Consider the following 23836-nt stretch of genomic DNA (forward strand, 5'->3'; position numbering starts at 1 on the left):
TGCCGTCTGGGCAGGAAGTCCTGGGTCCGTTTGGGACCGCGAGGCTGTGGCTGCCGTCTGGGCAGGAAGTCCTGGGTCCGTTTGGGACCGCGAGGCTGTGGCTGCCGTCTGGGCAGGAAGTCCTGGGTCCGTTTGGGACCGCGAGGCTGTGGCTGCCGTCTGGGCAGGAAGTCCTGGGTCCATTTGGGACCGCGAGGCTGTGACTGCCGTCTGGGCAGGAAGTCTGTGGCTGCCGTCTGGGCAGGAAGTCCTGGGTCCGTTTGGGACCGCGAGGCTGTGACTTGTAGGTCTTGGTATATATAGTAGGAATTCCCTGTCCTTAGGTGGTACATATATGTGGTTATTTAGGTGTAAATAGGCCCTAGGGAGGGGGTAACGTTCTGGTTTGGGTTAGAGAGGCTCTGCTGAGCGGGTTCTATCTGATCCGAAAACCCAAGCAGAACAGATGTTCTCTTAATCTCTCCACATTTTTGGCCCTTCCCTGTCGCAGACACTAGGCCCACCCACACAAATAAGGTATCATTTTTATGTGGAGACCTAGGGTAACACTGGGTGGTAGGAAATGTGTGGTTTCTTTTTGATTCTGGAAGAATATGGCACAGTATTGCAAGGAAAATGTATGACTATAGCCACATTTTGAGATTTGCAGGGTAATGTGGGTAAAAAAAAACTTGTTGGGATTTACAAGAGGCACACCATCCTGTACTCCACTGTGTTTTTAGTATATGACAATATCTAGAATTGGCAGAGTTTCCCTAGAGACAATGTACATCTTGGCAGAGAAAGACAGAAAAGACAAATATTACTGCCCATCCATCTATTCTGCAAGCACACACACTCATACTGTTTGGATTTGGCATAAGGGTGAGTGAAAAGGTTAAAGTTTATTTTTCATGAACAAGAGATTTCACAAAAATGAAATACACTGTTAATAATTGAAAGTCCAAAAAACTGAACCAATGACTCGCAGCTCGTGAGCTGTAAAGCCACGACAAGGCACCAACCGTTTTTCAGACCATTCACACACCTTTTATACACGACACATGCAAGACCATTCACACCACCAGCTGCAGGCTCAGCACATTACAGCACTCATATCAACAAACAATGTAGACACAATGAACACCCTGGCAGAGAAAGACAGAAAAGACAAATATTACTTCACAACCATCTATTCCTCAAGTATACACACATTTTGGTTGGATTAGGCACAAGGGTGAGTAAAGGTTCAGAACGTGCAACAAGAGAAATGCACTGTTAATAATTGAAAGATCAAAAACCTGAACCAATGACTCACAGCTCTTGAGCTGTAACGCCGTGTCAAGACACCATGAGATTTACAGGCCATTCACACACCTTTAATACATGACACACACAAGACCATTCACACTGGCCGCCGCGAGCCCAGCAATTTATAATATTCACATCAACAAACAGTACCTTTCAAGGGCCCATCACTGTCATACTCGCACATGACTGACACAGCAATCACACTGGCAGGCGGTTAACGTGTGTGAACTGGCATTTGTCTAGCAGTGTGTGTAGAGGCGAGTAGCAAGTTACTACTCACACACCACCAGCCAAACGCCAGTCGATGCATACCGCCAGCCAACTGCCTGCCCTCGCACACTGCCAACCAAGCGCCAATCCACGCACACTGCCAGCCAAATGTCACTCCACACACACTGCCAGCCAAACACCAGTCCACGCACACCATCAGCCAAACACCAGTCCACACACCCTGCCAGCCAAACTCCAGTCCACACACAGTGCCAGCCAAGCACAAGTCCATTCACCCTGCTATCACATTTATTTAAACCAAAAAGAAAACACAAACCAATTGAAAGTAGATACAAAACTATACCTATAAACACAACAGCTCCAACTAAATACATCACACTAACCGTGAAATCTGAACAAAAAATATAAAATGATACAGATCATTCCGTTTATTTTTAAGCTTACGGTAGCACCCAAAAACTCAGTTGCGTGTGGTACAATTTAAAACATGTGGCCACACAAAGCCCAGGATTAGAAGGACAATCAGGGCAGTACATACAACTTTTCTTCCACATTCTTCTTCGGGCACAGACGCTACATTTCTCAGCGGGAAAGGTTTTTTGGGCTGTGTGAGGAATGTGATCAGGAAAGTGGGGATCTTTCAATCTAACAACATCCTCCACCACTGCTTCTCTAGGAATTCTTGCCTGTTCCACTACAACAAGGCTACATATCAGAGACTGATGAAACTGAATATATGCCATTTTTGACTCTGGAGAACAATCGTTGAATACAACAAAAGCACTGAAGGGTGTAAAATGGAATAAATGGATAGCCAACTTCTACCAAACGGACGCCTTACCAACAGCGGTGAAAGGTTCCAGCCTTTGATCTACTCTATCTACACCACCCACGTGCTTACTGTAGACTAAAATACACACAGGTTTGCTCAGTTCAGCAACCTTTCCCCAAACAGTCACAGATGAAGTAACTTCATCATGTATGCTAGTCAATATGTAGGCATCTCTCCTGTCAGAAACTTTCACAGCTAGAAGTTCATTGCTACACAAGGCACTTCCGAGACTCGAACCCGGTTCTTCCTCTCCAAGGTCAACTGCTGTAGTCATTAGGACACATCCTCTCACCAGTGTAAAAGTTATCTACGTATGACTGGTGACCTTTGTTCAAAAGTCCTCGACCAAGTTCCCACACAATTTTCTCACTAACTCCAAAAGTGGATGGACAACCAGGGAGGGTAAATGCTGGAATCCCTACTGGTATACACCATGAAATCATATACATATCCAGTACTACTCTGACAGCATATATATCTTAATTCCATAGCATGCCCTCTTGCTAGGAATGTACTGCCTAAAAACCCTCGAACAGAATCAATGACTCATCCACAGCTATTTCTTTCCCTGGGACATAGATCTGTGAAAACCAATCTAAAAAGTGATAAAGGCCAGGTCAAACCTTAAAAAGATGGTCACAATCAGAGTGATCTGGTGGCAACGCTAAAGCAGCATCCGAAGAAGAAGCAAATACCGATTGGGACTCATGGTTGCATGAAATATAGTCGTTGCCATCAAGGGACTAGAAGACCAACATGAAGACAGCAACAGCTTCTTTATCAGGCCCATCAAAAAAGTTAAACCCAAGAACTTCTTCAACTCATCCAAATTTTGTGGGAATCTACCGGGTAGCTCTAGAGTGGGGCTTAAGTCTGGCACTGTTGTCCCTCAAATACTGTTCAGCATACAACTTGGTCTGCTCAACAGTCTCATACAAAAATACATCATTCAGAAACAACTGGAAGAAATTTATAGGCAAAGTAGTTCTTCCTTTAAGACTTGTTCCACAGGGAAAATCTTCAAATCTGATAGTAAATGATCTCGAGGGTATGATGATTGGCTACAGGCTGGCCAATTTTCTTATTAATTATTGCAAATTTGTGGTTCTTGAATTGTGCATGGAGGTCATACACTGCTTGGCGTGCATATTGGTTTTTACAGCCTTGGCGTTGGCACTGAATCACATAAATAATGCATTTTGAGCAACATGTAAAATGCTGTTTTATTCCATTGGTCCTTCTCCTAACAGAACTAGTTACTGATTATGCTTTTACGTACTTCCTCCCTAAAGATGGTTTCCTTATGCTGTTGAAAAGTTGACAATAATAGAATATGTTTCTCATTAATCTGGGTAGTATGTCTTATAGGGAAATCTGTCTTTAAGGGGAGGACCTTCTTTCAAGCATAGGGGGCAAGAATTCTTAAGATCAAATGTAACAGACAGTGCTCACTTTCCTCAGTATGTAATACTTTGAAATCCAGAATCAAATAAAAAACCAAGCATGGAAAAACATTTAAGCTAGCAGACAACAATGGTAGCTGTTTCTAAGGAAATATCTCTTCTTGCATGATTGCCCTCAAGTTTACCCAAAGAGTCCCCTATGGGTCGAGGGGCCCCTCTTCAAGACAGGGTAGCAGGGAGGGGAAACCTCTGCCAATAGTGGCTGGTCACAAACCAACAGTGAAGCGGTGGCAGGAGCCAGACTGCCATGCTGCCAAGTATTGATCACCCTGCTGCAGGGACTGGAGGTGCCACGCAGGGCCAGAGGTGCCCAACAGTTTGCCTTTGCTCCTCCCGAGTCAAGGTAAGGCAGGTCTCGGTCTTGGTGGAGGAGATCCGGGAGTGCCACTAGAGTGCGTCCTACCAATATTAATTCATTAGATGTGATAAATGTATTTATATTATCTTTTAGCATTTGCACAATGTTCAACAGGGCCTCTTCTTCGATCATTTGAGCAGGATTTCCTTCTACTCATCGGTTATAGTCGTTGTGACAGGAGATTTTGGTCTTCGTTTATATCCTTCAAAAACTGACTTGCATTTAAAGGATTTGCTTTCAGTTTTTAACATCAAGATAGCAGTATTTCCTGATTATGCTACTACAGTTCATCACTGCAGCATTTAAAAAAAATTATCTTTTGGGGGAATGTGTTGTTAATATGGTTTCCTTCTGATTCTGCTAAACAAACTTTTATTAACGTGTGAGGAAAGTGGTTTATTTTATGGCATGGTTGCGCAACCTCACCTTTTAATAAAGCTGCAATTTCATATCAGTCAGAGTGGTTTTGAAAGCCTTAGTGTAGTCCTATGGTAGCTGTTGCTCAGAGCGGTCAGACTTTATCAAAGGAACAAGTGTAAAGCATTAAGAGGTACAAAAACCAGTCCAGTTCCAGGTCCTATGGCAAACCACCATAGGAATCAATAGAGTGGTCCTGAGACAAGTGTTGAGTTCATCCTAGGGTCACCCCTCAGTCCATGAACACAGTGTGATGACTAGCGACCGGGGTCATGGTCCCTTGAAGTGCAGGTAAAATCCAGCTGAAAACAGGTGCCACTGGTCTACTGGTGTCCAAGTACAATGAAACCAGCAGTTCCCTGTAACTTGCAGGTAGTATTGAGCAGGGTGACCAACCTGTACTCAAATGACTCTCCTGTGTCCAGTAGACTCGGGTGCATCTTTTGAGGGTTGTGACACGTTCTCCCAGGCTGTGCTTTGGCAGTCAGCTGCAGTCAGGCATGCTTGGCTACAAGCTCGCCAGGACACGGTTCTTCAGCTTTTATAGCCCAGTGGCTGTAATAGTGAGTCAGCTAACTAACTCTTGGACTCATCTTTTCTGTCTGGGGCTTGAGGATGACTTTTCCTCGAGCAGGGCACCACAGGTACAGCCCTCTCTTTGCTAGAAAAAGGAGTAGCAGGTACACACCAGTCTTTGGTGCAGCCTCTCTTTGCTGGGTCCAAGGAACAGCAGGGCAGTCCTTCTTTGGTTCACTGTCCAGTTCAGGTGTGATCTCAGGTCTGGGCCTAAGGGTGCTGCTTTTATGCCAGTTTTTTGCCCTTGGGTGCTGTAGCATCTTCTAGCCAGTGGGCTACCAGGTCCACTCCCACAGAGTAATGGCTTCATGTAGAGTGTGATATCTAGCCTGCCCAGAATGCAGCATTCCTCCCACTCCCAACATGGCAGAACCTCTCTCTTGGTGTATGGAGCTCCCTAGCCTTCCTCCCTTTCTGTCCGAGATGGCAGCCTGCTCGTTAAAACAAAGAGCAGCCTATTTTACTCTTTAAAGGTGGCTTCCCCTTTGAAGCTCACCTTTTGGCCTCACATCATACTTTCCCATTCTTCCAGAAGAAGGTCACGCCTCTCCCAATGCCAGGCCCTTTGTATTCCTTCCTGAGAGTTGTACACACCTCTCCCCAGGAGGACAGAAGGTTGTCTATCATGCACTCATGTGGTTCCAACTGCGGACACTACATTGGAACTGATGGTGGACCTCCTATCCCTTCCCGAAGACAGAACATAACAAAGGAAGCAAAACCTTCTCACACAAGCTGTCCTCCAAGGGAAAGGGGGATAGGGATAAAATAAGAAAGAGACTTGCGGTACTGGGTCTGCTCAGCAGCTGGGTGATACTATGTAACAGGGTTGTGTCGCTTTAGGGACCATCTGTGTCAACGAGGTAGATACACACTGGACCACCTGAGCCTCTGGGTTTGCGATTATGCAATACACTGGAAACAACAAGAGAAGGCAATTACCATCAGTACACTAACAGACCTCAACATACAATGACCATGCGCTGACTTCAGTTACATACACTTACAGGTTTCGCAAATAGCACAGCATGAGAGCAGACTGACCAAAATCGCAGATTGGAGTGAGGCACTCCTAAGGACAACACTAGGAACATAGGTCTTGGCACTCCCAAAGTAAACTCAAAACACAGATTGGAGTTTATAGGACTCCAAAGGTAAACTCAGTGCAGAGGTTGAAGTTATTAGCCCTACCAAAGGTAAACTCGGTGCATAGGTTGGAGTTATTAGCACACCCAAAGGTAAACTCGCTGCATAGGTTTAGGTACAAGGTTTTTACAAATATCAAATAATCAGAAATGCTTTCTCTTGGAAATATTGTTCATTCAGAGAAACACAGAATGAAGTCTTTAGTCTCTGAGCAATCAGTTCCAAGGTTGAACAGAGAGGTCTGGAGTAGGAATAAACAAAAAGCACTTGAGAAAATCACAGAAAGGGAGCGGAGGAAAAATATGTAGTCTTTTACTACGCTGGTGCTTAGTCCTGCTAGCTACTATAGGAGGGTTAGTGCTCACTAACTTGATAACAAGCACTTAACCTAGTTCTTCCACTTGAGTGATGTTCCAAGAAGATCTCGGAGCCTTGACCCAGGGAGTTGCAGTGGGTCCGGAGTAGCTGTCTAGAAGGGAGACGTCTAGGGAGCTGGAGCCACGGAACCATCAGTTCACTATGGACTTGAAGGAGCCTGGAGGGCTTCTTGGTTCCGGCAGGATTCTTGAGGTGAGTGGGAAGGGTGAGGCCAAGCAAAGACTTGGGGTTGGGCAGGGGTTTATATACCCTCTTGCAGGCTCAAAGGAAGTAGCTAGGTCACATGTGGCAAGTGGGACATGTGGGGCAAATGGCCTTCTAGAAGGTTATTGAACCTAGGAGAAAAACACATGTTGGCACACTCGCTCTTACCTTACAGGAAGAGCAGGTGCAACGTTGACATTGGAACCAGCAACAGGAAACAAATTATCGTTCTTGCTCAAATGTGCATGATGGAAAACAATATGAGGCCCTACAAACAGTGTATGCAAGGCATTCTATTGGCTCATGGTATACAGGGGTAAGCGTGCAAAGACTCAAAGGAAAAACACACCAAGGCCGTAGTAAACAACAGGTGCAAGGAACCCTATGAGTTCATGGATCTTGGGGTGGGTAATCAAGTGCACGGGAATCACAGGGTTTAGGGGGGATGTGTGCAGAGGTGCAAAGGCAATGGAATCACAAGGTGTCTAGGGAACCATTGGTTATGAGAGTGCTGGGGGAGCATCAGACATGAGAGTGCTGGGGGAATATCAGTTATGAGGGATGCTGGGAAAACTTCAGTTATGAGGGATGCTTGGAAAACATCAGACATGACGGTGTTGGGGGAACATCACTTATGAGGGATGCTGGGAAAACATCAGTCATGAGGGAGTTGGCGGAACATGAATCATGAGGATGCGAAGACACACCAGTCGTGATGTCCCGGCGTGCATAGGGAGCCATAGCAGCAAAGTATCATGAGCCCCAGTTGCTAGACCACTAAGCAGAGGATGCAAGAGCAGGTTGTGACACTATCTCAAGAAAGACAACGTGTGTGCAAATGTAACTGGTTACTGGAAACTTTGAGCAACAAAGTGGGACCTTTCTAAATAGCCATTTGTGCAAAAGTTACATTAAATTCAACTTGAGCCTCAAGTTGTATTTAATGTAACTTTTGCACAAATGTAGTGATTCTTTGGATACCTTGAAGTATCCTATTTAGTGTTCCCTTTCAGGAGTTAGCACTGGTGAGTTTCCAACACGTAATTCTGTACTGACCAATGGGGCTACTTGCTTTTGCACAGTAAAAACGACAACGCAGGGTTTTTACTGTCAGGACATGTAAAGTTACTAAACCACATGTGCATTCTTTTTAAAACCATGTACCCTGACTTTAGGGCTCAGCTGTCCTACTTTATGGTCGACCTACAAATATTAAAAAGGAAGTTCTAGGGCATTGCCATTGCTTTAAATTAAAAAGTCAAGTTAGCATTGTAAAACAGCTCTGCCAGGCTGGGAGTTATACGTTGCTTTGTCACACTTGTGGTGGCACAATTAGTGCTGCAGTTCATGAGGGACATTTTAAATTACAGGCCCTGGGTTCCCCTTTTACCATGTACTATGGACTTATAAGTAAGTTAACCTTTGACAATTGTGGGTGAGACATTTAGGCATATATCTTTTTACGGGTCACAGCACTGGCACACATGCCTTTTTGACGGGACTTAGTAAACCTTCAAAGTTGAAAAAACCGGCAGCGCCAGTCCAAAAACTTGGGGGCGATCATGCAACAAGAGATATTTCCTTAGAAACAGCTACCATTGTTGTCTGCTAGCTTAAATGTTTTTCCATGCTTGGTTTTTTAATTGATTCTGGATTTCAAAGTATTACATACTGAGGAAAGTGAGCACTGTCTGTTACATTTGATCTTAAGGATTCTTGCCCCCTATGCTTGAAAGAAGGTCCTCCCCTTAAAGACAGATTTCCCTATAAGACATACTACCCAGATTAATGAGAAACATCTTCTATTATTGTCAACTTTTCAACAGCATAAGGAAACCATCTTTAGGGAGGAAGTACGTAAAAGCATAATCAGTAACTAGTTCTGTTAGGAGAAGGACCAATGGAATAAAACAGCATTTTACATGTTGCTCAAAATGCATTATTTATGTGATTCAGTGCCAACGCCAAGGCTGTAAAAACCAATATGCACGCCAAACAGTGTATGACCTCCATGCACAATTCAAGAACCACAAATTTGCAATAATTAATAAGAAAATTGGCCAGCCTGTAGCCAATCATCATACCCTCGAGATCATTTACTATCAGATTTGAAGATTTTTCCCGTGGAACAAGTCTTAAAGGACGAACTACTTGGATCCAGAGAAAACTTCTGGCTGCACCGTTTAAAATCACTGCATCCGATGGACTGAACATTACTGACAAAACCATCTGATTATCGAATATCTCAAGAGCTGTCAGGACTGCATTAATTTCACATTCCAAATGGAATCTTTACCCATGATGCTTTTTGAATATTCAGCTGTGTCATCTGTCCAGCCACTGAGCAAACCATCTTGTACTACCTGAGGAAGGCAGAAGCTGAAATGTTGTAGTGGGAATATATTTTTGTTCTTTGGTGAATCTATCTGTTTGAGTCACTTCTTTCTTGGATATATATATATTCACTGAAAAAACCAAAGGTTACAGGGCTGCTATAGTTCGGAAATAGGATTTTTTTTAAACTTGGATATTCACTGAAAAATCTGTGATGTCATCAGTGATGTCATTTGAGAATTCATCAGTGATGTCACTGACCATGTCATGAGTAATGTAATATGTGAGGTCATAAGCATTGCATTGCGGGGGCGCGAGTTATAGATAGCTCTGCTAGTTGTAACTGCTAAATTTCTCTGGTTTTGTACGAGTTTCAGCCTAACTATAACGTCCCTGTAACCTTTGTTTCTTTCAGTGAATGTTTAAGGTTTTTTAAATGCTAATTCCTAACTATAACTTGCCTATAACGTTTCATTTTTTCAGTGAATTTCTATGTTTTTTTTTATATAACAATGGTCATTGCAGAATGGTGTTGAAAGAGGGCAGGGCCTCTGAACAGCTGTCAGAAATTCCGCTGAGTTGGACATATAGAAAGTACCAGGAGGGCTTCTCGATCCCCAAGGACCTTTTAGCATCAAAGACAACTTTATTCCCCAACCAGTAGTATGCCAGGAGACATGTTTGCAGAGTGGTGCAGAAAGGGTGTGTGGACTCCTAAGACCTCTCAGCAAACTGACTGTGTGGAACTTGCTGGAGGTAACAAGAGGGATACTTGGCCCCCAAATACACTCAATAGTCAAGGAGACTTCATCCCCCAACTAGTACTTACAGAGTGATGGAGGAAGGATGTCCTTGATTATTGCACAGGTAGTGCCTGTATGATTCTATGACTGCCATTGCCAAGGACAGACTGCGAATACCGGGTGTTGTTAACAAAGTGTAAAACACATATATAGACATATTTTACATAAGGTTTCAGTTTAGCTATTTAGTAAAATACCAATTTAACTTTCCCCTTTGTATTCATTTGTCGAAATAACTACATCAAAAATGCATTTTCCTTCTTCACAGCAACATTGGAGGTCGCAATGACATCAGTAGTCACGAATACAAATGAAAAAGTGTAAAAAAGATATATAGACATATTTTACACAAAGTTTCAGACTATGCTGTTTAGTAACATATATATGTTTTTGTAGTCCTCATATGTGACAAAGGCAGGGACCAGGATCTTGGAAGAGGTCTAGGGTCTGGGCGCCACATAACTTCTGTGATCCAGGCGTCCATAGGTCAGCCTTCTTCAACTAATAGTCAAGTAGGAGTCTAATGGTAGCCACCACTAACTTTGTTAACCTTTTGAATATTGTCTTAATCTTTGGACTTGGTTGAAATGCGACCAGGATATTCTGTGGATTCAAACCTCTCAAAGTAATACAAGTGATCAAATTATAGGAAACCTCATGAGTAAAGAGGGCCACAATTTTTCTTTCTTAAGTGAACCCGATTGACAATCTAGTCTAGCAATGTGTTGTGAACAACTTAGCCAAGCCACACAGACCCATTTTATACAAATTCCCCTAGGTGCAATAGCTATTTATATTAAAAGTAGGGACGATCTCATTCTTCCCAAAGATGGTTCGTCTTCCTTCAGCACTCCAAATATAATTAGAGATAAGCTTACCTCAAGATTGATTCCCAAACTTTTTTCCAATACTTCACCCACACATTGCCAGAAGGACTGGATGGCTGCACACTGCCAAAATAGATGTATGTCGTCCGCATTCTCCAGTTCACACTTCAGGCAGCATCTTTTTTTGCTTCCTCCCATCTTCGCAAGTTTTTGGGGTGACCAGTAGGCCCTGTATAGAGTAAATAAATGGTTCCTCCTGAGTGGTGCAGATTTTCTGATCACCATAACGCAGTTGCAGATACTTGCCATAAGTGGAGGACATCGCAGCCTGGCATGTCCAGCTTCCAGATCTCTTCCGGCACTGTCGAAAGACCATTGTCCCCTTCTACCAATACTAAGTACTACTAAGAACTAAGAGACTTCCTTTCTGTAGTTCTGAGTGTTTTGTAATTCTTTCTGAATTTCAGTTTCCATCCCCAAATTCGACTGAGTTCGCGACCAGCTAGCCAACTGATAGTACTTAAATCTGGATAGATTAAAGTAGGCCACGGTGCCAAGCCACCTTGCTCAGCGATGTTGGCCCCACCTTAGTAGTCCTGCATTTAACATAGGAGTCGCCAAGCTATCCTTCAGACAGAGTGGGGTTCCTGGGGATCTCCAAATTGCTGCCATGCTACTATAGTATGGGATCTCTGGTATACTCCTAAGTTGAATCCAAACTTTACATGCTGCCATTAGAGTCTTAAATTTGATTTTGTTTTTATTTCGGATGGCCAAATTTAAATAGGAAATATTTGCATTCTTCTGCTAGGTTAATTATTAAGGCTTTATATCTCATTGGCATGTCATGGGTGTCCATCAACAGTCGTCTGGCATTTTTCAAGAAGAAAGCCCAATAGTAAAGCTGAAAATCAGGGAGTGCTATTCCACCCTCCATCTTTACCTTTCCGAGTTTTTTCCAAGAGATTCTCACGCTCTTGCTCCTCCATATAAATCTGCTGATTTGACCATGTAGTTTTTTAAACCAAGCTTGTTTAAAATGTTTGGGGAGAGCATTGAAAATAAAATTGAATTTTTAGAGAATCGCTATTTTGCCTAGATTAATCCTTCCTAAGAAAGAAATCGGGAGGAAAGCCCAGCTTTGCAAAAGTTTTTTAGCCCCATGCATAAGTCTACTGAAGTTAAAGTGAGCCATTTTTTCAAAGTCCTTCGTCACCCGAATTCCTAGAAATCTAATTTCTGTTTTATCTAGATGCTGGAGGTGGTTTGGGATAGGTCTATTGCACGTCACAGTCTCTGTTTTATCTTCATTGACTAGGTATCCCGAGATTTTCTCAAAACTTTCTGCTAATTCCATAATTACCGGCAGTGATACCTCAGGGATGCTTGTGTAAAATATTAAATCATCTGCATATACAGCCTCTTTTTTATACCAATCACAATATCGAAATGGGGGATTCTTTACTCTTCCCTAATTTTCCTCGCCTTTCCCCTGTTTATCCAGAGCTAGAGGTTAATGAACCATTGACCAGTATCCTTGCTGTGCGAGCAGAATATATACTTTGGATTGCTTGAAGAAAATTGCCACCCAAACCATTTTGTTCTATTTACTTCATAAAGATAGAGCCAACTTACTCTATCAAAGGCCTTGGTAGTGTCTATCATTATGACAGATAAAGGGACGCCCATAACAGTGCCACATCTATTGCACACACCAGATCCTAGGTTAAGTCTGAAAGCTGCCTTCCCTTTACGAAGCCCTTCTGGTTTACATCTATAATATCTCCCAACACTTTGTCCAACCTTTTGGCAAGAATCTGTGTGTACACTTTATAGTCTGCATTGAGCAGGGAAATTGGTCTGTAGGATTTGCATTTTTTAGGATCTTTTTCGGGTTTGAGTATCCCACTATACCACCAACATGCTGTTTAGTAACATATTGGTTTAACTTTATTTTTACAACATATTTGTAAAAAAAACAACAGTTTCAAAAAATAACTTTCAACATCTGAACTCATGAACACAACATAACTTTCAAACAAACATCAAACTATCCATTGTTACCCAAACTCAAGGGGATTCAAAAACTGCTGCAAAACTAGTGCAATCCACAATGTGTGAAAGGGTCCTCTGTAGAGGGAGAAACAAAAAATATCCATGTGGGCCGACGTCCATCTCATATAATCTTAAAACCTATCATAGAAAATGTATCCAACTGAATATCTACAAGAGGAAAGCTGGAGGACCATCTTCATCAGTGGAAGCAGCAACAATACCTGACCAGAAAGTCCCTTTAGAGGTACAGATATCTACAACAGATATGGTTCCATAGTTTTTAAGAATGGCCACGTATTGCATTGACTGTAGTGATGTTATAGCATATGATGAGAAGTATGTAACAGCTATTCACAATGCTGCCAAAAATCAGACATGGTATTTTTTTCCCCCTTTTATATTTTTTGCACATTTCATAAGATGTGTTCACAGTGAGCAGCAAGAAGGCAATGCAAGGCTGAAGGACCCTCAACTTCAATAGCAACACAACAACACCAAAACAGAGAGTCAATTCAAAAGTCCAATCTTAACTTCAAGATTTGGCTCCACAGTGTTCTCTGATAGCATCATACTGTATGGATTGTGGAGATGTAGTTAGTGCTGGAGAGTAGTCCATAATTGTCCTTAGCAATGCTGGAAAGAATAATAAATGTTCATGATTTTTTTATTTTTGCCCTTCATAGTTTCTTAACATGAGCAGGCATTTCATTATCTTGCAAAATGGGTATCTAATATCTATGCATTGTTCATTTTATTATCTTCCAGTTTTTTGTAAACCCTACTTACATATAACTTGCCATATAGACAATTCAAACCATCCCTCTACAAATAACTTTTGCCAGTTATCAGGATTTGCTTTTTAATTTTCTTAATATAAGTCAACAGTCTATGTTTAAATATTCTAGTTCATGCATCAACAACATATACAAACATACACATTTTTTTTTACAGAACACTGTGTTAAATTTTGTAATCTTTTTTTAAAAATATCAACTGTAATATATGTGCCTTGTTCTGCAACTCTCCCTCTTAACAACTCTTCATTTCCCCTAGAATCCTGATCAGGACCAAAGAAACGAAACTGCACATCACTACATACCTTTTCTACGTGTACCACACTACTATGAAAAAATGCTCTACTTATTTCTCCTAAACATAAAGCAGAAGTTTTCACTTAATACAGCTTCCTACCTAAAGTTCTCATTGTTGAGTGGTATACCTTATTTTGTGCTTTAAACTTCGCCCTGAAAAGATACGTAGGAATTTTTTTATTATATCAATGGATTGCTGTCTAATACTAGAAACACTACTACAATTCCATTTATGTACAGTACCCTGACTACGCCTTCTTTGTACCTTTTCTGCAATAACTTCTTCTACATTTCTAAGTACCATCACCTCTTTTGCTTTATGACTACAATTCTTCATTTCATAACATTGTCCTCTTTAATCAATAGCATGAATTAATTTCTTAACTTGGAGATGGCTTTCTTCATTAAAGAAAGCCTCTGTACAAGAAGTATGTATCCATTGTCCACTAAAAACTGTACAACAGTTACTCTATTCACTAATCTTTTCTTCTGGTTTTGTTGTGTAGTTCCCATAAACCTATAAAGGATCTGCACGTTTAGACAACATACACTGAGGGCTTGGTGTCCAAACTGATTCCGGACACCCTCACCGAGTATGTTAGACTGTATACCAGCTAATTCACAGTGCCACTAGAAACCCCTCTTATCAATGAGAGAATAGTTCTTGCCAACTATTGAACATGACAACCCTGATCCCTCAGATTTGTGGAAACAGTGCTGCTAGTTGCTCAGTCATTCGTGCTCACTTTGTCTCTGAGAGAGATACACAGAATAAATGATGGGGACGTTTTCCAATAAGTATTTATTGAACCAGCGTCATTCTAGTGTAAAATAGATGTGCTGACACAATCATTAGACAGTAACAGAGAAAGATGATTATAAACACTAACAGAGTAAAATGATGGTAGATTTCTACCTTAGTGCTAAAACGATAAATACAGGCAAGTATAAAAATACATGACAGTAACAAAAGCATACTCCTACGATGCGAGCCCAACTAGATGTACCTAAGTGTAAATAGCATGTATGTAGGTATGGAAGCCAAGAATCCCTCTAGGATAAAGTCAGCCCCATTACCTGAAGTGAGAGACTGTGAGAACCCGTTCTGGTCTCGAGGTGGATACCCCGCAAGGAATGTCAGACCACTGCGAGCTGGAGTGTCTGCATGCAGGAGCCTCAGCGTCTTGTCTCGGTGTGTCGTCGTGGAAGTTCTTTTCTCCTCTCTCTACCTTAGCAAGAGATGGTGTATATATATCCAAAGTAATACCCCCTGGGGATATACCTTGTCATGTCATGTCGAACTAGGATGACGGAAGGAATGACCCTTGTATATAGTTTTTATGCAGGAGATGTTTGTTCTGCTGTTCAGCTGTGATTCCAAGAATCCTCATGCATAATGAATGAGACTTAGGCCTTTAGGAGAAAACCTCAGGTCCTCTAGTCATTACCTTAACTAGGTAAAGGGTCAGTCTTAAGAAACCTTATGTAGTGCAATATGAGGGCAATGTAGATGAAAGGTGCAATTAGTACCTGAGCCGATATTGGGGTACCTATGTGGAATATAACACTCATGCAAAACACTATTTTGTCAAGAGTATTCACTCTATTTAGCATCAAAATAAAAAGTTTCCTCTTCAAAGCAAAGGCCTCATCAACTACTCTCCCAACTTGTTCTTTTTGTTTCACTGCCTTTCTCTTTCTTTAACATTTTTTTAAATGTAACACTAAATTCTCACGGCTGTAACTATTCAATCATTATAACATTTGCGTAGAACCTATGCAGCCATCTAAACACCCACTTAACATTCCATTACTTATAATTAATTCTAACCATCACAGTAAATAACTCACTGTATGTATAACTCTATAAAAACATTTATCAGAATCTCACAATGATATAACGTTTATTAATGATTCACTGATTTTCTTTTAATATTTTCACCAATGAGATCAATAGTCGTGACGTCCCTACGATGGTACACGGAGTGGCTGGGCTGGTGTTCAAGACTTTGTCCCGAATATCGCTCGCAATTAAAAAAATCTATTTTGGATGCATAACTTGTGTCACTAACACCTCTATTTCTGAATCATGGGGTCAGAGTATCTCCACCCTGACCCCTTATGTGGGCTTTCACACACATTTTCAGCCCCGGGAACCGTTCCTGATAGATTAAATGGTGGCCGCAATTTTCCATTCAGGTTGCGACCAGCCAATCAGAGCATTCCCCTTGGTGCATGCATTTGCGATTCATCGCAAAACTTCTGCGGCCAGATATATTACTATCATTTTCAGCTTAAATTTCTCAAAAACGACATAACAGATTTACACCAAATAATCAAAAGGCACTTCCTTGAACTGACTTCTACCTCCCTGCCAAATTTGGTGTAAGTCCGTTCAGCGGCTCGAGCTGTAATGGTGGCTAAAGGTTCCTATGAAAATTAACATTACAAATGCAACCTTATTTTGTGCCCCACATTCTCGGTTCCCACTGTACAGATCACCCCTAAACTTTCCCAATCAACATTACCCACCATGACACTTTTTTGCCAAACTTTCATGCATATTGGCCAAAAGACGCCATTGTTATAGCCAAGTCAAAAAATGCTTTTCCTATGGAGACTAGGTCACAACTATAACTAGGTAATATCTATCTATCTATCTATCTATCTATCTATCTATCTATCTATCTATCTATCTATCTATCTATCTATCTATCTATCTATCTATCTATCGATCATTTATATATATATATATATATATATATATATATATTCACTGAAAAAACCATAGGTTTCACACATGTTATAGTTAGTGGAAATTTTACTGATAAAAAACCAATGAAATTCCCCCGTTATAGTTAGTGCAGGCAACTATAACTCACGCGACCGCAATCCTCTGCTGATGCTAATACTGTATTTAGACACTTATTTGCCCATGTCTTCTTCCATACATTTTTAGCTATACATATATTACAAATATTTTTTTTTCATAAAGACACATATGTCATCAGCAGAAGATTGCGGTCGCGTGAGTTATAGTTGCCTGCACTAACTATAACGGGGGAATTTCATTGGTTTTTTATCAGTAAAATTTCCACTAACTATAACATGTGTGAAACCTATGGTTTTTTCAGTGAATTTGCAAGGTTTTTTAAATGCTAATTCCTAACTATAACGTGTGTGAAACCTATGGTTTTTTCAGTGAATTTGTACGGTTTTTTAAATGCTAAGTTACTTTACGCCATTCGTGGCGTGCGCGCCCACTTAACGCAGTTCGGTAGGGCAGTGAGGCGGGGCGGGGAAATGTAAACACCAGAATATGAATGAACGGAGGTAAGTACACATTTAAATAAATAAAACAAATTCCTTTGCGCGCGCGCTGCATCGAAAAATGCGATGCAGTGCGCGCAATGAAATTCATTTTATTTATTTAAATGTGTACTTACCTCCGTTCATCCATATTCCGGTGTTTACATTTCCCCGCCCCGCCTCACTGCCCCACCAAGCTCCCTCCACGGACTGCTACTGATATATATATATATATATATATATTCACTGAAAAAACAATAGGTTTCAGGCCTAATATAGTTAAGAATTAGCATTTAAAAAACCATAGAAATTCACTGAAAAAAACATAGGTTTTAGGGGTGTTATAGTTAGCTGGACATTTCACTCGTACAAAACCATTGAAATACCTCCAATATAGTTAGTTGTACTAACTACATCTCGCGCGCCCGCAATCCACTGCTGATGATGTCACATATTACATCATTCATGACATGGTCAGTGACATCACTGATGACATCTCAAATGACATCACTGATGACATCATCCAGTGAATGTGGTTTGGTTCGTTATTTAAATATGCATTATATATATAGCAATTTGCATTGAAGAATGAGTGGATATATAAATATACATATCTGGATGGAGGATTTAGTAGCAGTGTGATTGACTGTTTACTTGACTAATTTATAGTGTCTCACTAAATATATTGGTTAGTTACTAAACCGTGTGAATATCTGTACCACTTTGTCAGTTGTTGTGTAAACTGCTGCACCAGTTGGTTACTAGCTATGTGAAAGTCTATATTAGTTATTGATTAGTTAACTGAGTATTTGTATGGGAGAGTGAATGTGTGTGTGGTGTTCGGTGGGGGGTGTGTGACTGCCCAAAGATGTGTAAATAGTTGATTCAGTAGGTATATGAAGTTAAAACTACATGTTATAACAGTTGTTTGGGTGAGTGAATATCTTTATGGGTGTGGTGATGAGCAAATATATGTCTCAATGGTACATGTCCAACAAACTAGAAAAATAAAAGCCAGTGTATGAGTCAGTTGTTGTATATAAATAAGTATACATAAGACTCAGTGATTGTATGAGTGACTGTTTGGATAACTTTGTACTTGTAATAGTGATTTTATAACACACTAAGTATGAGTTACTATCTATATGAATAGATGAAGTGGTGTTTGTAAAAGTGTGTAGCTAAGTAAATGTAAGTATGATCTATTGTTTGCATAAGTGAGTAGGATGACTTCATGAGTGATTAGGATGTGTGCTGGTGTGTAATGTCGATATAGGTGTATAAGTATATTTGATAGTGTTCTATTGATCATTGACAGCATGTATGAGTGAATCTATAGGCAAGTGATTAGATGTGTGTGTAGATCTAGGAATCACTGAGTGGGTGTTTAGAAACTTGTATTGGTGTGTTAATGGATTCAAATATGGCACTCTGTATTTTACAGTGAGTGATGAAAGGTTATACTAGTGTATGATGAGGTGTATCTGATTGTCACGTGGATGATGTCATCGATGATGTCATCAGTGATGTCATTTGAGATGTCATCAGTGATGTCACTGACCATGTCATGAATGATGTAATATGTGACATCATCAGCAGTGGATTGCGGGCGCGCGAGATGTAGTTAGTACAACTAACTATATCGGAGGAATTTCAATGGTTTTGTACGAGTGAAATGTCCAGCTAACTATAACACCCCTAAAACCTATGGTTTCTTCAGTGAATTTCTATGGTTTTTTAAATGCTAATTCCTAACTATATCAGGCCTGAAACCTATGGTTTTTTCAGTGAATTTCAAAGGTTTTTTAAATGCTACTTCCTAGCTATATCAGGCCTGAAACCTATGTTTTTTTCAGTGAATTTCAAAGGTTTTGTAAAAGACAATTTGTAAATGTCTTAAATGTTATATTGATTTTTTTAAACTGATTTCCTACATTTTTTAAAACTATTTCTTTTTAGATATTTTATTTTTTAAATTACATTATAATTACATTATACATTACATTACAAAATATACTTTCTCAGAATGAATTACTATAGTTTAAATACTTTGCAAATAGGCAATCGACTTTTAAGTACAGTAGTTAGTTGTTGCAATGGGCAACACAATTTCAAATACAATGCAACATTGAGCTCAATGGGAATTTCTAATTAAATGCAAATAGTTACTTTATGGATTACTTTTCTAACCACAGGACTGGATCCTAGATTCAGTACTGCGACATCGCCTGTAAACAGTAGCGTAAAAGCATTTTGGTTACAGTAGTGATTTTTAAGGAATATTATTGTATTTTAAAAGTTGACAGAATTGTTTTCACAAAGAATCACCAATGTTATCCTATAGCAGAAAATTCACTTAGCAGGTAAGTAGTGTTATCGTTACTTTTCCTTATTCAGTGGTGGATCCTGGATCCAGCACTGGTGCATCTCCTGTAAACAGTTGAAAGAATGCGTTTAAGTCATACAGGCGATTTTTTAGGAATATTTTTAGTTTGTGAAAATAGACACTTTGAAACTTTTCAGGTGAAAACCAGACAATGGATTCCTATGGAAGGAAATACAAGTTACTGGTAAGTACGGTTAGAATTACTTTTCAGGGTCAGTGCTGGGCTAAAAGATGCAGCACTGGGTTCTCTCCTGATAACAGGTGAGTAAATCGGAATTCGATGTTCGGATGATTTTAGGTGAATATTTTAAAGTTCCAAAACTCCACACAGAAGAATTTCCAAGTGAAACCAGTCAATGTTACCCTATGGAAGGAAATTCACTTAGCAGGTAAGTAGTGTTATCGTTACTTTTTTTTACTCAGTGGTGGATCCTTGATCCAGCAGTGGTGCATCTCCTGTAAACAGTTGAAAGAATGCGTAAAAGTCATACAGGCGATTTTTTAGGAATATTTTTAGTTTCCGAAAATAGACACTTTAAAACTTTTCTGGTGAAAATCAGACAATGGATTCCAATGGAAGGAAATACAAGTTACTGGTAAGTACGGTTAGAATTACTTTTCAGGGTCAGTGCTGGGCTAAAAGATGCAGCACTGGGTTCTCTCCTGATAACAGGTGAGTACATTGGAATTCTTAGTACATCAAGTAAGCGCCCCAGAGCTGCGTAGCACAGAGATGTAAAAAGGGGCACAGCCTGCACCACCTCTCTGCAACGCAGCGCAGTGGCGCTTCCTGGAAGCACCTGGTGGGCTACTTGGCCCCCATGGTCCCTCAGGTTTGAAGTGGAATGTTTTCCCCAACTGTTTGCACACATCATGTCAGGCCCCGTCCCCTCCCTTCACCACTGTGTAAACACGCCCTGTCACCATTCTAAGTTGAGAGATTAAGTCCCCTTCAATCATAAGGGTCTCTAGGGTCAAACTAGCCCACTAGGTACCTTCAGTAAGTGCCACAGAGCTGAGTTGCAGAGAGGTGTAAAAAGGGGCATGGCCTCTGAGCACCTGTCTGCAACGCAGCTCCCTGGCGCATACTGGAGATACCTGTTGGGCTATTTGGCCCTTAGGGACCCTCAGTATTGAAAGATAATTAATTCCCCAACTTAGAACGCGCCACAGGGTGCGTTTGCACAGTGGTGAAGGAACGGGGCGTGGCCTGAGGTGATATGTCTGCAAACACACCCTGTGGCGCGTTTTAAGTTAGAGAATAAATTCCTCCTCAATCCTGTGGGTCCCTGGGGGCCAAGTAGCCCATCAGGTACCTCCAGTATGCGCCAGGAGGCTGCGTTGCAGAGAGGTGTTCAGAGGCCACGCCCCTTTTTACAATACTCTGCAACTCAGCTCCGTGGCGCTTACTGGAGGTACCTGGTGGGCTAGTTGGCCCCAGGGACCCTCAGTATTGACAAGGAATTAATTCCACAACTTAAACCGCGCCACAGGGCGTGTTTGCACACATATAATGTGAGGAAAGGGTGGGAAAAATGTTTCAAAGCAGGAATGAAAAGTGGAACCAAGATGTTAATATAGCATTTTGTTATTTATCCAATCGTAAGTCACAGGCAGGGCCGAGAAAAATGATGCAAGTGAGCTTTTTCGAGATAACAATTCCTTTACTTCGGTTTCTTTGCCAAGGGGTATATTGCACAAGCTTGGGTATGAAAGTTGTGTTAATAAGCCTAATAAGTATAAGTTACTCCCGTTAGAAGGTCGTAATTTACACCTGTCTCGATGACAGAGCTATAGTTTACACTATACAGACTGTTACTAAACTCTGTGTTCCAGCTGTTCATATGGTAATGCAAAGTAAACGAAAGATAATGTATAGCTTTTCCTCAGCCGCTCACCTGCTCAGTATATTGGCGCCGCCTCCCAAACCACAAGGGAGTGCCTTTCTGGTTGGACATTTGCCACACCAGTTGGGAGCGTCTGGGAAGGAAGGGGACGGTCCAGGAAGTAGGGGCGTTTGAATCTCTTTTCGCCGGAGCTGCATTTTCACTCCAAGCGTTATGTATTTCCAACCTCAAAGTGCTTGCCAAGGCTGCCTCTGTGAGACCGAAGGGCAGCCGACTGTGAATTTGAAGTAAGTTTTCAGGTTATGAAACTTTTTCATTGCTGCCGGGTGTAAAGGTCGTGCATTAGTAAAAGCAGCTGCCTAGTGCAAACATTTTGAGAAAGAAGGCGCGTGCTATTTATGGAACGGCATTCTGCTTACCTGGGGCACTGCTCATCCATTTTCAGACTATCTGCAGGGTTTCGTGCATTATTTCGGATGACTTCAGGCTACATTAGCACGGTGCCTTTTATGTCGGATAGTCAGCAGTAGCTGCAAGCTTTTGCAGAAATGGGTCTGTTTGCTTGTTTAGCAATGACTAATGGGGCTGTAAAATAAATAGGGCATTGACTGCGCTCTGAGGGGAGTGTCCTACAAACCTGGGCGCATAAAAACATCTCACAGGATCCTTCGATTCTTCCGCTAGAAGGTATGTACTTTGGGCTGCATCTTTTAAAAGACATATTTGCTTACCTTGCCACACGTGTTCACGTATTTGCATATATTGTCTTTTTAGTTTCTGTAGTAAAATCGATTCAATGATGCTTGGGTGCGGACTGGTTTACTTTTTGCGATGCTGCCATGCTGGTTTCGCGTTTTTCTCTGCTTAGATGTACCGCTCTGAGAGAGCCAGTGATAGTACTGAACAGAGTTAATGTGCAGCTAATATATATGTCTCCTGAGTTGAGTACATGTTGCTGTAGCCTGTTACAGTATTCCCTACAGACGTTCACTCCATCCTTAGGATGGTTGTTGGGCGAGAGAGATTCCATGTTCAGCCCATGCACACTCGCCCAGCTCCACATGGTACACCAGCATATATGTTTGCGATTATTAAAAGGCTTAGTGTGCTCTAGATAGTTAACTCATTTATTGACTGATGGTTTTTAGCATTGATTGATTGTGGATGCATGTATTGTAGTTAAATGTACAATTCATTTGAACAGATATGTATGTTCTTACAGTCAGGGTGTTGCCTTTGTACCACAGTTTGCTGAAGACCCAGATGGACTATACATACCAAACTAGACATCTTTGTTTGAAGTTTTTATTCGTAGATTGGTGGCATAAATATAAAACTTTCTTTTTTCTTTTTTGAATCCAGAACTCTAAATGGTGGAAAGGCTGTTGGCAGCATCGAGGTCAGCCTTGTGAAGATGGGAGAGGCGGAAGACGGCGATACTTGTCACATAACAGCAGATGTGGAAGGGCAGAAGGTGGGAACCTCTAACACAAATGTCGTTAGTAAATGTGTGTGCTGCCAGCTGTCCTTTCTGTTAGCACCACGACGATGTATAATTTCATTATTTAGAAAGCAGTGTGAGAAATCATCTTTCCAATGAAGTAAGCATGGTCGTGCTTTTGCAGAGTACCTCTGTGTATGTATTGGTAGGCACGTGCATATGTAAAATTATTGACTGTGTGAGGCCCTTTCTAGAGGTGTAATTCGTATGTGTGTTTGAGTTGATATTTCAGTGAAGCATATTTAAATAGTGGCGGGAGAATTTGAACGGTCTGAGTATTTGTGTCTGACATTGCTGTATGTCAAGGGGTAAGAAATCCTTTTGAGAATGTGATGTAATGGATCTGTGGGAAGCCTATTTGTAGGGGACTTGTATCTTCAAGGCGTCTGAGTATGTGAGGTAGTGTTAAATGGGGTTATTGTTTTTGTATATGTTGAAAAATTAAAGGAGTGTGCATGGGAGATGCTACATGTGTGTGTGTGTGTGTGTGTGTGTGTGTGTGGCTAGGTATACATACTATTTTTATTATCATTATTTTTTAAAATCTTCAGAAAACAAATGAAGGGGCTCCCTTTATGAATCATTCTGAACATGTGTTTTTCATTTTTCTTATAACAAGTAACAATCTGGCAGCCATTGGCGATGTGATTATTCTCATTTCAGGCTTTCTGAATATTTTAAAGCCTACCTTGTGGTGAAACATGTCAACAATGGTCGCCATGATGGGGTACTGAAAACTAAACACAACTTCTCTTTGAATACCTGCTGCCCTCCTGAAACTGGGGTAT

General features: G+C 41.1%; 1 protein-coding gene and 1 long non-coding RNA gene across 5 annotated transcripts in view; one reads left to right on the forward strand and one right to left on the reverse strand.

Annotated features, from left to right (window-relative positions):
• Positions 1 to 21801, reverse strand: part of LOC146862397 (uncharacterized) — a 64102-nt gene extending 42301 nt beyond the window's left edge. Inside the window, exons 1-2 of the long non-coding RNA XR_014978121.1 lie at positions 21599 to 21801; positions 10911 to 11088 (exon numbers count right to left, since the gene is read on the reverse strand). This is a non-coding gene — a long non-coding RNA (uncharacterized LOC146862397). The remainder of the gene's footprint in view (positions 1 to 10910; positions 11089 to 21598) is intronic.
• Positions 1 to 23836, forward strand: part of INPP4B (inositol polyphosphate-4-phosphatase type II B) — a 2419090-nt gene that overhangs the window by 1330466 nt on the left and 1064788 nt on the right. For 2 of the 4 annotated variants that reach the window (XM_085641588.1, XM_085641587.1), the window contains exons 1-2: positions 21707 to 21834; positions 22910 to 23021. In XM_085641588.1, the coding sequence (XP_085497714.1) occupies positions 21761 to 21834; positions 22910 to 23021 (186 nt within the window). In that variant the 5' untranslated portion in view covers positions 21707 to 21760. Of the gene's footprint in view, positions 1 to 21706; positions 21835 to 22909; positions 23022 to 23836 lie in introns of those variants that run through there. The other 2 variants (XM_085641585.1, XM_085641586.1) reach the window with 1 other exon arrangement.

The sequence above is a fragment of the Triturus cristatus genome, chromosome 2_2 (assembly GCF_964204655.1).
Source record: "Triturus cristatus chromosome 2_2, aTriCri1.1, whole genome shotgun sequence".
Lineage (NCBI taxonomy): Eukaryota > Metazoa > Chordata > Amphibia > Caudata > Salamandridae > Triturus > Triturus cristatus.